The sequence below is a fragment of the Mirounga leonina genome, unplaced genomic scaffold (genome assembly GCF_011800145.1).
Source record: "Mirounga leonina isolate KUSES-001 unplaced genomic scaffold, KU_Mleo_1.0 Mir_82, whole genome shotgun sequence".
NCBI classification, from domain to species: domain Eukaryota; kingdom Metazoa; phylum Chordata; class Mammalia; order Carnivora; family Phocidae; genus Mirounga; species Mirounga leonina.
In genome coordinates, this window is record NW_023270825.1 from 396,920 (window position 1) to 410,572 (window position 13,653).

At 52.3% G+C, this 13,653-nt stretch overlaps 2 gene segments (V, D, J or C); both read left to right on the forward strand.

Moving 5' to 3' along the window:
* The window catches only part of LOC118002583, a 22,046-nt gene extending 19,182 nt beyond the window's left edge, over positions 1–2,864 (forward strand). The window contains 2 exon segments of the C gene segment in view: positions 1,769–1,917; positions 2,218–2,864. Of these exon segments, the coding sequence occupies positions 1,769–1,917; positions 2,218–2,226 (158 nt within the window).
* Positions 2,865–6,833: 3,969 nt separating this feature from the next.
* LOC118002470 overlaps positions 6,834–13,653 on the forward strand; it is a 112,755-nt gene continuing 105,935 nt past the window's right edge. Inside the window, 1 exon segment of the C gene segment in view lies at positions 6,834–6,861. Within this exon segment, the coding sequence occupies positions 6,834–6,861 (28 nt within the window).

Below are 13,653 nucleotides of genomic sequence, written 5' to 3' on the forward strand. Positions count from 1 at the left end.
GAGCCCCACCCTGGGCACGGGGGACAGAGGGACGCGAGCCCCACCCTGGGCACGGGGGACAGAGGGACGCGAGCCTCACCCTGGGCACGGGGGACAGAGAGACGCGAGCCCCACCCTGGGCACGGGGGACAGAGGCATGGGCATCCAGGGAGGTGAGGGACATGAGGGAATCAGTCAAGACTTTAATGTCTGCATGGGCTGACATGAGGAATGAGCGTAGGGATGAACCCAAATGCATTCTCTCTGTCACTGACTGCCCCGCACAGGACCTTTCTTTGTTCAGTGTCCACAGTGGGGAACCGAGCTGGGTCAGATCCCCCGTCCTGCATGGTGCTAGACCCTGACACCCCCGTGGAAGGAGAGTCCTGACCCCAAACACTGGAGTTGAAGCCAACGGTCCTGCCATCCCAGCCAACTGAGTCCTGATTGGACAGGTCCCTACCCCTGCCCATGGAAAGTGCATGTTACACCCCACTTTACCCTCTGCTGCTTGTCTGTTCGCAATGCCCAGCGTGCACGCAAAAATTAAAAGGTGTGAAAAGAACCAGAAAAGCTTCCCCATGATCTGGATGAAAAGTCGCAAACAGACCCACCAGAGATCCAGATGCTGTGATTAAAAGCAGGTCCGTTCACGTGCAGTCCCCGTCTCGGGCTTCTCCAGACTGTGCCCCGCAGATGGCCCACTGCTCTGGCTGCCATGCCGGAGAGGAGGCTGCAAAGGAGGCTTGTCACACCCACCCCTCCTGTCCTCGCCCTTCCCGCTGCAGGGCTTGGTCCACTGCCCTCGCCGGGGCCCAGAACCCCGGCCTTTCCCTGGACAGCGCTCTGTGCACCGGTGACCCTTGTCACGTCCAGCCGAGCCCCCAGCTGTCCACCACTACCCTCCACCTGTCTGACACAGGCTTTCCCAAACTGTCTGGAGCAAGGACCGTCTCCTGTCCACCATGGACCGGGACCTTTGCAGAACGTGACGGGATGTACTTACTAGATTCAGACAGCTATACGTTTGCAAGGCCCACGCGATGTCCCCGCCTGCTCCCTGGGCCCACAGCACCCCAGACCCACTGTCAGCAGCCCTGGTCAAGCACAGAGTGGAGCCCCGGGAAGGCCGTGACCAGCCAGGAGCGTCGGTGCCTTGTGATGGTTCCTGTCAGGACTTCCTACCGGGGAGGGAGTGTGCTTGCCAGATGCCCCATCACGTCCCCCACGGAGTGGCTGCTTTGACAGGCAGAGCTGGCCGTGCCTGGCCCTTGCTTCCAGGCCCTGGGGGAATCCCTGCTGCTCAGAAGCACCTGGCCCAGCCCTGGCTCCCTGGCCGCCCCTGCCCAAGCTCCCCGCTCCAGGCACCCTGGGCCCCTCCGCCCTCCTGGAATCAGGCTATGTGCGAGAGCACGGTGCTTCTTCCGCGTAGAGTGCCGTTCTGGTCGGACCGTCTGGTCCCCCCTCGTGGCTCCGGAGGGGGACGTTCACAGTGGCCTGGCTGGGTCCCCATGTGTCTACACCTGCTGAGTGACACCCACCTTCTGTGCACACTTGTTATGCGGACCTGTTGGCTTATGTGCCCGGCTGTTTGGTTGCATGGCCTGGTGCTGGGCCCGTCTGGCTCGGCAGAGCCCCCAGTGCTGGGGGGCGGGGTGGCGGAGAAGGTTCACAGGTGCGCACCAGGTGGGGCTACATCAGGACAGGGGTGCCCCAGAGCAGTCGCCCGCCCCTCGGCATCCCGCCGCATGCGGAGCGGGACCTCCTCACCAGTGCCCTTGCTCCCCAGGTCTTGCCATGACCCTCCCACCCCCCCAGAGCCACGATGAGAGCGGCGGGGACTCCACGGACCTGGAGGATGCCAGCAGACTGTGGCCCACGTTCGCAGCCCTCTTCCTCCTCACTCTGCTCTACAGCGGCTTTGTCACCTTCATCAAGGTAAGGCAGCTGGCGCCCCTGTGTGCAGGGCTGAGGGACACGCTGCAGTTGGCCCAGGGAGCCTGCAGGGAGCCGGAGGAATATACGGCCATCATGGGCCACGGACGCGGCCTGGGGCCTCTCAGCCCCGAGACCTCGGGGGCCCCCTCCCTCCACCTCCACATTCCTACGGCGGGACAGAGGCTGGCCGCCTGCTCACATCTGACTTGGCTGGGCAGGACTCAGGGGCCTGGGCCCTGTTCTCTGGGGACCCTGCCCCTCACACCCGCCCCCTTCCTGACCCCTGGGCTCTTACTGCAGGTGAAGTGACCCCAGGACAGTAGACGCCCAGCACCTGCAGAGAAAGGAGGCTCAGCCTCATGCTGTCGCCGAGGGCAGAGGGGATCACCCTGGACTCCAGCCCCATCTCTGCCCCCCCCAGCCCACCTCTGTCCAGAGCTCAGCCACCACACCCAGAGAGGGGGGCGTCACACCCTGCAGTTCCCCGAGCCAGCAGTCCTCACTGCCGCCCCTTGCCTTCTCGCCTGCCAGCCGGCCCCATAAACAGCCTTGCTCATTCCACCCATCTCAGTCATCTGGATCTGCCTCCGTCAGAGGACCCAGGGGGCTGCAGGCAGGCATCCAGGATCCACGCCCAGGACTGGGGTGCGGCTGTGGCAGGGCTCGCAGTGGGGAGACGCCCCCGTGGGAAGAACCTGAAGGGAACGGGAGGTGCTCCCCACACTGGCGGGCACACGCATGCGGGCGCACGTGGGTACATGTGTGTGCACAAACACAGCTCACACGTAAGCACACGTGCACAGACGTAAGCCATGCACGTGTGCACCATACCCTGGAGACCCTGAGCGCACACACACGCGTACAAACACGTGCATAGACATGTGCGGGTCTGCAGACCGTGCGTGCTCACGTGTGAGCAGAGACACGTGCCCCGCACCCACACAGGCTCACACACGCCATTAGAAGACAGCCCTAAATGATGGGACTCGGGACAGCCCCCACACGGAGCTCTTTCTACGCCCCCTGCCCTCTGCCCGTCGCCGGCTGAGTTTTCCTCTCTGCCCCTTCCGGCACATTCCGTGGCTCCCTTTCTCATCATACCTGTTGGTTATTTCTTTCCCCTCGCCAAGAAAGTTAATGTCGAGGGCACAGTGTTTCCTGTTGCTCCCTGATGACCCCCAACACACAGAGCAGAGCCCAGCGCATAGTAGGTGCTCAGCAAGCAGTTGCTGAGTGAATGAGTGCCCACCTGCTGCACAAGAGCATCTTCGCCTCCCAGCATTTCCACCTGCACACGTCACCGATTTACAAATCCTTCTAAAGTCTGCCTCCCCCGCCCTGCCACCTCTGTAAATGACCTCCTGCCACGTGGACCCCAAAAGACACCCCAAACCATCACCACATGCTGCAAACCATGTCACCCCTGCCCAGAGCTCCCTGTTGTCCAGCCAGCCTCCAGGCTCTCCCCCCACCCCCCGCCCCAGCCCTCGGCCATGTCCTGAGGACCTAACTGTCCCAGCAGCCTCAGCTCAAACCCATCGATGGCTCCATTTACACCAGGAACGAGGTCGGGGCTCCTGCACCCCTAACCCACCCTGCCTGCCCTGGCCCAGAGCCCCAGGCCTGCCCAGCACCACCCTCCTTGCAGCCGTCCAGGCCCACTCGCCCCCTGGTTCCACCCACCTCCCAGCCTGGCCTCGAGGCCCCCCACACACACTGAGCATCCGTAGTAGTGGAAGGAAGGAAGGAATGAGTAAAGGAATGAATGAAGGGTCTGGCTGGCCTCAAAGGAGGCCATGCACTTGGGCCTTCAGACCTAAGGCACATGCTCCAGCCCAGCCTCCCTGGAGAAGCCCCCATGAGACCACAGCTGTTCCCAAGGAAGCCCCTGGCTTTTCCCACACCCATGGATCGACACAGTGGAGCCCCATCTGCAGGCCCTGGGGAGAATGGGAGGGGGCCGGGCACCAAGCCCCTGACCTGAGTCCTCCCCTGAGCATGGTGGGTGCCTGGTTGGGCCCAGGGGATCTGTATTTGAGCTTCTTTCTGTCCAGGAAACATACTTAGATGCCCTAAAATATGTTTCCCTAAAACTCATGTGACCCCAGCCCCTCCTGGCCGGTAAGGCGATTTCTGCAACGGAAGGATCCAGTGGGCGGCCTTCTACCACGACTTCCCCTTTTGTCTTAAATAAGCACAAACTAACCTCTGCCAAACTACAGAAATCTGTCTGCCGGAGGCACGTGACGGCCCCTGTGGGGCGCTGGCCCGGGCTGTTTCCCTCCGCACAGTGAGTGCGTTCAGGACCTTCCCCAGCTCTGCAGCCACAGGCCCTGACACAGCCCAGTGACGTGCAGGCTGAGGGCCGTTTCCCAGCATGCTCCGCACCTCACCCACGCCAACACCGCCTCGCCGGCCCAGGCGCCAACCACCCTGGGCAGAGACATCTGTTCCCAGCTGTGTGATAAATAGGACACAGCTGCCCTCCCACACCTAAATCAAGGCTTGACAAGTCTGGTCCTCAGTGTGGAATTCACCGCCCGGCCACCTGCATGGGGCCCGACCGATCCCCACTCTCTTGGTGTCTGAGGGGAAGGTTTGAGCCAGTCCTGCCCCCTGGGCTTGGGGACCAGACCTCCTGGCACCTGGGCAGAAACCAGAGTTCTGTTCCCCAGCCAAGACCCCGACGTCCATGCCCTACCCACGGCCAGGCCCAGGTTTGCTGAGGTCATTCTGGAAGACTCCATAGTGCAGAGACAGGACCTTGCTCCCACGGTCAGGACAAAAGCAAAGTCAGGACCAGCATTACTGACTGATAGGAATCAACAGTGGGACCAGAGGGACGGTGGGGAGGCATTTACCTTCTCCCGAGGTGATTAAGGGCTTTCTCAGAATGACAGCAGAGCCAGGAACTTTAAAAAATAAGACTGGCAGATTTGCCTACAGAGCAAAGATTAAATATCTATCAGGATAGAGTCTCCATAAATAAAGGAAAAAGGATGGGAGACAGTGGCCGAAGCATCTGACATCAAAAAGAGTATTGGTCAGAGTTCTTCAGAGAATAAACAATGATAGACCAGATAGATGATTGATAGATAGGTAGATGATTGATAGGTGATTGATAAATGATTGATAGATAGTGATTGATAGATGATAGATAATGTGTGTGTGTGTGTGTGATGACAGGTAAGTCTGTCAATCTTATTTTAAAATCTTATTTATATTTATATATACATATAAAAGGGATTATTTTAAGGAAGTGGATCCCATGAACTATGAAGTCTTGGTGAGCCCAAAACCCATAATACAGGCCCTCAGCCTGGAGACCCAGAGTGGATGTTGCAGGTCAGGTCAGAAGGCATCTGGAGGCAGAACCCCCTCTTCCTCGTGGGACCTCAGCCTTTTTCCTCTCAAGACTTTCAGCTAATTTTACAAGGCCTACCCTCACATGGAGGCAATCTGCTTTCCTCGACCTCTTCTGATTTGCATGTTAATCACATTTTTAAAATACCTTCACTCTCCTGGACTTGTGTTTGGCCAAATATCTGAGCACTACGGCCTGGTCAAGTTAACCATGAAGCTAACCATCCCAGGGTCCCAGTAAATGAGTGATGGGACAACACAGAGAGTGGGAAAAACTTGACCTTCAAGGAAAAGTTTTCAAGGGGAGACAGAAGATTGTTCCCAGGGGGTTGTAAGCACAAATAACCAAGAAAACACATGAAATTGCTAGAAGTTGCAAATAATCAAAGAAAAGCAGCTTCCAACTGCTGACCCCCCGCTCAGGGGGCTGCTGCTCCTTGCCAGCCCACCGTGTGCCACGCAGCTGTTAGGTGGATGCACAGACAGGTGTCCACGCTGTGGCACCACTGTCCTGATGAGGGACGAACTGCACAGGTAAAAACAAGTAAATGCCCCGTAAAGACAGGGAAGCTGGACATGGACATCAACACCAGCTACTATTTGGCCGATGACCAGGACACTTCCTAGAGGGGGACTGACCCGCAGGGTCAGCACAGGGCTTGGGGGGGCACATTGCAGGCAGAAGGGGCAGCAGGTGAAAGGGTCCTGGGGCAGACATGAGCCCCCGGGCTTCACTCCGAGGGGATAGGAAGCCCCCAGAGAGGTTCAGGTGGTCACCAGTGCAGAAGTCTGACCAGGAGGCAGCGGGCAGAAAGCAGGGCTCAGATGATGCACATCCTGGGGGGGACAACCTGACGGGTTTGCACGCAGGCAGAATTGCACCCATGGGGCCTCCCGACCCACAGCTTGGATGGAATTGCCACTTCCCGAGACTGGGGACTCAAGAGCTCCCTTCCTAGGACGGTGGGATGAGCTGCCAATTGGACATCCAAGGGATGCTGGGGCGGGGTCCCACAGCGAGACCCAGTAAGAGGCCAGAGATGGGGACTCGGATCTGGAACCATTGCGCAGGGTTGGCATTTATCCATGTGGGATGGGGGCGATGAGCAAGGATGGAATGAGCAGAGAAGAGAAGGCCAAGCCGGAAGGCAGGGACCTCAGCAGCCGAGGCCAGGAGCAGGAGTCAGAGAGGTTGGGGCTCCAGCTGCGTCCGGTGTCTCTGACAGGTCCTGTCATGGGGCTGGGGGCCACCCCCTGGGTTGGGCAAAACAGAGGTCATGCTGCCCTCCCAAGAGCAGTGTCAGCAGCCACGTGGGGTCCAGGCCCGAGCAGAGTGGACACAAGAAGTGAGAGCAGCCGTGCAGACAGATGAGAGCAGAACCATGGGCACCGGCCGGCAGACGTCACAGGATTCTGACCCAGAAATCAAGGAGAATTACTCCTTAAACACACAGCGAACTTGTAGAAACCCCCATCTGCTGGGCCCCAGGTCACAACTCAGTAAATTTTGAAGTGTCTGGGCCCTACAACACAGCAAGCTCTCTGACAACACCATGAACGGGGCAGGAGTCTATGACGAAGGTAAGTGACCCACCCACGTCTCACATCACATCCGAGGAGGAATCCGCAGCCTTAAGTGTCTGGAAGAGAGAAAAAGACAAGTTAACAAAGAGCCCAAATTTACAAGTTGGAAAAAGAGCAACAGAACAAACACAAAGCAAGAAAGGAGATCATTGTTGTTTCAAAAAAAACATCAATAAAAGGTAAGAAAATAAACAACTGAGAGGCACAGCAAGTCCAAAATTGTTTCTTAAAAAGGACAGACCTCTGAGGGGACGGTCAGGGGAAAAGGGGAGAGGACAAAATATACATAAAGAGGAGAAGAGAGAGATAATTACTGCTTGATGAAAAGGTATAAGAGCAAGGAATGGATAAACATATTCCACTAATATTGAGATAAAATGGAAAACCCCAGAGCAGCATCTTATCAAACTTGAGTCAAGAAGAGAACAGCTCAAGAGCACCGTATTTACTGAATAAGCTGAAGCATGAAGGAGCGGCTGCAGGAGGGGGACGCTCGCATTGTCATCCAGGCAGCGTGACACAGGCGGTCGATGCCACGGCGGGAGCAAGGGAAGCAAGAGAGGGCGGCACCATCTCCGAAGCGCAGAGGGAAAGAACTGGGCCACCAGAGAGACTGTGTTCCCATCATACAGCCTCAAGGCTGTCCTCACGCAGTTCTGGAAGGCCAAAGTCTGGCATTGCCATGCAGGAGGGCCGTGCCCCTCCAGTGCCTCAAGGGGACCACCCCCTGCCCCTTTCAGCTTCGGGTGGCTGCCCACAGCACAGCGTCCCTTGGCCTTGGTCGCTTCGCGCTAATCTCGGCCACATGTGGCATTTGGCCTGTGTCGCTGTGTCTAAATGTCCCTCCTCTTAGGACAGTAGTCATACTGGATGGAGGGCCCACCCACTCACATATGGCCTCATCATAACCTGATTACATCATCAAGGAGCCCATGTCCAAATGTGGTCACAGTCGCAGGCTCTGGCTGGGCGTGAATTTTGGGGAGACACTATTGAACCCAGGATCCTTTCCTTTCCTGAGCAATTTACCCCCAAAGCTGTTAGGTAGGCAGGTCTGGGTGGCAGGGGTGGGGACATGCAGACTCAGAGCTCAGAGCCCTGCCCGGGGGGCAGGGAGTGATGTCTGAAGCAGGGTCTGGAGATTCCAAGGGGGCAGCCCGGACCTCCATGCCAGAGATGACGGAAGGTGTCCATGTGAGCAGGGATGGGAGGCTGGCACACCCAGAGGCCGATCAAGTGAGTAAACAGACCCAGAATAGTGGAGGACTGGAGGGACCCACAGTGGCCAAGAGGGAAAGAGCTAGATGGGGCCTGTGCTGGGGGGTGGGTTGTGTGCATCAGTTTGAACTCATGGTTTCCAGTATATCGAGACAAATATATACCACATATAATAGATTAAATAATGGCCAAAGCTTCCCAAATTTGATGAAGTACATGAATCTACATACACAGGAAGCTCATGAACTCCAATATAAATGGGCTAAATGCTCTACTTAAATGTCAGTGGTGTGGGGGGAATGTTTCTATATATAATGTGTTTTTTATGTTTTATGGTTCTTTTCATTTATTTATTTGAGAGAGCACAAGTTGGGGGGGGGAGCAGAGGGAGAAGCAAACTCCCTGCTGAGCAAGGAGTCCAATGCAGGATTCAATCCAAGGACCCTGGGATCATGACATGAGCGGAAAGCAGACGCTTAACCCACTGAGCCACCCAGGTGCCCCTTATGTTCTGTTTTAATATGAAATACGAAGTTGGTTAAGCTCAGTGACTTTCACCCAAGGAAAGTAGCTGTGGCCACATTGATCTCAAGTAAAACAGACTTTAAGGCAAAAAGCACTAGGGGACATGAAGAGGGATGACACAGCTCTCAATGTGCACACACCTGGACTATAACTCTCAAAATATAGAGCAAGAAATGAACAGACCTACAGGAAGAATCACAAACTCGTGGTTATCATGGGAGGTGTTAACCCCAACGTCTGGGTAGGGACAGAACAAGAGGACAAGCATTAGTAAAGATGCACTTCATGGTAGCACTCCCGCACGCAGCCTTGGAAAAAGCCACCGCATCAGCCCACAAAGCCCGAGCTTTGCAGCACATCCACTCACTGTTCTATACTGTGGCCGTAAAAGAAGACCCAACACGTTCCCAAAGACGAAGTGCACTTAATTATGCAGTGACAATGGCATGATTATGCCTTGATGAATTGTTGTCTCCTTCAGGCTTGGCCAGCATTTCTGTGGGATGGGGTCTGTATCTGGTGGAGAGGCCTACATCTCCTTTTCTGCATGACCTCAGACCCCAACCCGGCTGTGCTCATCCCAGGTCTTGGGATCCCATTCCTTCACTCTAGACCCTTCCCTTCATGGGAGGGACCTCTGGGCTTTTGAATTCAGCCTCCTCTGTAATCCTCCCCACACTTAGATCGGATGCTGGGCCCCATTCTCAGTAATATTTGTCCTCTGGCTGCAGGATATGGGGCCTCTTAAAATGCAGTCATAGGGGATTTCTGGTGCCCACTCTGTTCCTTGAGTTGACAGGAAAAGAGGCTGACTCACTGAACCCTCCTCTTTCTGCATCTCACCGAACACCAACCAAGCTGCTCATTATCACAGTCACCACTGTGTCCACTGGCCTGATGATACTCACTGCCCCACATCTCTCAAAGGCTGGAGATATTGCACAGGGTGCACCCCCTTCCTGCCCACGTCCCATTATGAGTATTCAAGAGGCCTTCTTTACAAAGGATCTACTTACAGATAGGAGGTGACAGAACCACAGTGGGGGAGGGGCAGGTTAAGTGACAGTAAAGCTGTTTCCACCCCAGGCCCAAATATCAACTTGTTTCAGACAAGACATAAACTATAGGGGGGGCGGAGCAAGATGGCGGAGGAGTAGGAGACCTGGATTTCGTCTCCTCTCAGGAATTCAGCTGGATAGGGATCAAACCATTCTGAACACCTACAAACTCAACAGGAGATCGAAGAAAAGAAGAGCAACAACTCTCTCATCAGAAAAGCGACCACTTTCTGGAAGGTAGGACGTGCGGAGAAGTGAATCTGCGGCGATATTCGGGAGGATAGACGGCGGGGGAGGGGCCTCTGTCGGCCGCTTCTGGCAAGTGATAGAATCACGGAGCACAAAATCGGAACTTTTAAAAGTCTGCTCCGCTGAGGGACGTCACTCTGGTGGCTAAGCGGGGGGTGGAACCCTCCGGGACAGTGTGGTCTCAGGACCCTCGGGGTCACAGAAAGACCGGGGGTGCCTGAGTGTGGCAGAGCTCCCAGGTATCGGAGCAGGGAAGCCGGCTGCAGAGGTGGAGCCCAGGCGCGGGCTCTCAGCTCGGGGTCGCCATAAACAGGGATCCGCGGCACAGTCGGGCCACTGCTCCTCCAGCAGGGACCCAGCAAGCGGCAGATCCGGGGAGACTCACCTTCCTCCCCCGGGGGGAGCAGCGTGGGAGCCCACCGCAGGGATCTGCTGGGTTTGGAGACTCCACCCGGGGTCGGGGGCCAGAGATAGAGGCACACGGTGGCAGGTCGGGTGAGCACGGAGGGCGACCGGAGACCGGGGAGACGGGAGTGACTGACGGCTTTTCTCTGGGGGCTCACTGAGGAGCGGGGCCCCGAGTTCTCGGCTCCTCCGGGTCGGAGATTGGGAGGCCACCATTTTCACTCTCCGCCTCCAAAGCTGTACGGAAAGCACACAGGGAACAAAAGCCCCGGAGAGCAAACCCGAGCAGATTACTCAGCCGGGAGGGGGCAAGGGCGGGGCAATTCCGCCTCCGGCAGAGACATTTGGAAACCACGGCAACAGGCCCCTCCCCAGAAGATCAGCGAGAACAGCCAGCCAAGACCAAGTTTACCGATCAACGAGAACGGCAGAACTCCAGCGCTAGGGGACTAATGCACATAGAATTCACGGCTTTTTTACCATGATTCTTTAGTCTTTTAAAGTTAATTGTTTTTAACTGTCTTTTTGTCTTTTTATTTCTTTTTGAATTTTTCTTTTTCCCTTTTTCAACCAACATCTTATCAATCCCTTTTAAAAAAAAAAAATTTTATTTTTCATTTTTAGAGTCATATTCTATCCCTTCATAGTAGTTACCCATATTTTTGGCTTATATATATAAGTTGTTCTCTCTTTAAAATTTTGAGATAGTTTCTTCTAACAGATTAAAATATACCCTAAATCTCTAGTATATGGTGCTTTCTATTCCCCTGACTGATCACATCCTCTCCCCTTTTCTTGTCTCTTCTTCTCTTTTCTTTTTTTAAATCCTCTTCTTTCTTTTTTCAAACAACTTCTTATCAATTCCTTTTATAAGATTTTTTATAATTTCCATTTTTACAGTCATATTCCATCCCTTCATCATATCAACCCTTATTTTTGTACATATATAAGTTTTTCTTTCTTTAAAGTTTTGGGAGGCACTTTCTCCTAAAAGACCAAAATACACCCCAAATCTAGTGTGTGGCACTGATCTATATACCATATAGATCATATTTGATCACATTCTGGTTTTCCTTTTGTTGTTGTTGTTCTGTTTTGTTTGTTTTTGTTTTTATCTTTTTTTTTTCTTTTTCTTTTTTCTCTCTTTCCCTTTCTTATCCCACTGCTTCAGGTATTTTCTAATTTGTTTAGAGTATATTTTCTGGGGACGTGGTTACTCTGCTAGCATTTTGTTCTCTCATTAATCTAATCTCCTCTGCACAAAATGACGAGACGGAAAAAATCACCTCAACAAAAAGAACAAGAGGTAGTACCGACTGCCAGGGACCTACTCAATACGGACATTAGTACGATGTCAGATCTAGAGTTCAGAATCATCACTTTAAAGATACTAGCTGGGCTTGAAAAAAATATGGAAGTTATTAGAGAAACCCTTTCTGGAGAAGTAAAAGAGCTAAAATCCAACCAAGTAGAAATCAAAAAGGCTATTAATGAGGTGCAATCAAAACTGGGGGCGCTAACTGCTAGAATAAATGAGGCAGAAGAGAGAATCAGTAATATAGAAGATGAAATGATGGAAAATAAAGAAGCTGAGAAAAAGAGAGATAAACAACTACTGGATCATGAGGGCAGAATTCGAGAGATAAGTGATACCATAAGACGAAACAACATTAGAATAATTGGGATCCCAGAAGAAGAAGAAAGAGAGAGAGGGCCAGAAGGTATAATGGAGCAAATTATAGCAGAGAACTTCCCTAATTTGGGGAAAGAAACAGGCATGAAAATCCAGGAAGCACAGAGAACCCCTCTCAAAATCAATAAAAATAGGTCAACTCCCCGACATCTAATAGTAAAACTTACGAGTCTCATAGACAAAGAGAAAATCCTGAAAGCAGCTCGGGAGAAGAGATATGTAACCTACAATGGTAGAAACATTAGATTGGCAACAGACCTATCCACAGAGACCTGGCAGGCCAGAAAGGACTGGCAGGATATATTCAGAGCACTAAATGAGAAAAATATGCAGCCAAGAATACTCTATCCAGCTAGGCTGTCATTGAAAATTGAAGGAGAGATAAAAAGCTTCCAGGACAAACAAAAACTAAAGGAATTTGCAAACACAAAACCAGCCCTACAGGAAATCTTGAAAGGGGTCCTTTAAGCAAAGAGAGAGCCTAAAAGCAACATAGACCAGAAAGGAACACAGACAATATACGGTAACAGTCACCTTACAGGCAATACAATGGCACTAAATTCCTATCTTTCAATAGTTACCCTGAATGTAAATGGGCTAAATGCCCCAATCAAAAGACACAGGCTAACAGACTGGATTAAAAAACAAGACCCATCAATATGCTGTCTGCAAGAGACTCATTTTAGAACCAAAGACACCCCCAGATTGAAAGTGAGGGGGTGGAAAACCATTTACCATGCTAATGGACACCAAAAGAAAGCTGGGGTGGCAATCCTTATATCACACAAAGTAGATTTTAAACCAAAGACTGTAATAAGAGATGAGGAAGGACACTATATCATACTTAAAGGATCTATCCAACAAGAAGATCTAACAATTGTAAATATCTATGCCCCTAACATGGGAGCAGCCAATTATATAAGGCAATTAATAACAAAAGCAAAGAAACACATCAACAACAATACAATAATAGTGGGGGACTTTAACATCCCCTTCACTGAAATGGACAGATCGTCTAAGCAAAAGATCAACAAGGAAATAAAGACTTTAAATGACACACTGGACCAAATGGACTTCACAGACCTATTCAGAACATTCCACCCCAAAGCAACGGAATACACATTCTTCTCTAGTGCCCATGGAACATTCTCCAGAATAGATCACATCCTAGGTCATAAATCAGGTCTCAACCGGTACCAAAAGATTGGGATCATTCCCTGCCTATTCTCAGACCACAATGCTTTGAAACTAGAACTCAATCACAAGAGGAAAGTCGGAAAGAACTCAAATACATGGAGGCTAAAGAGCATCCTACTGAAGAATGAATGGGTCAACCAGGAAATTAAAGAAGAATTTAAAAAATACATGGAAACCAATGAAAATGAAAACACAACTGTTCAAAATCTTTGGGATGCAGCAAAGGCAGTCCTAAGAGGAAAGTATATAGCAATACAAGCCTTTCTCAAGAAACAAGAAAGGTCTCAAGTACACAACCTAACCCTACACCTAAAGGAGCTGGAGAAAGAACAGCAAATCAAGCCTAAACCCAGCAGGAGAAGAGAAATAATAAAGATCAGAGCAGAAATCAATGAAATAGAAACTAAAAGAACAGTAGAACAGATCAACGAAACTAGGAGCTGG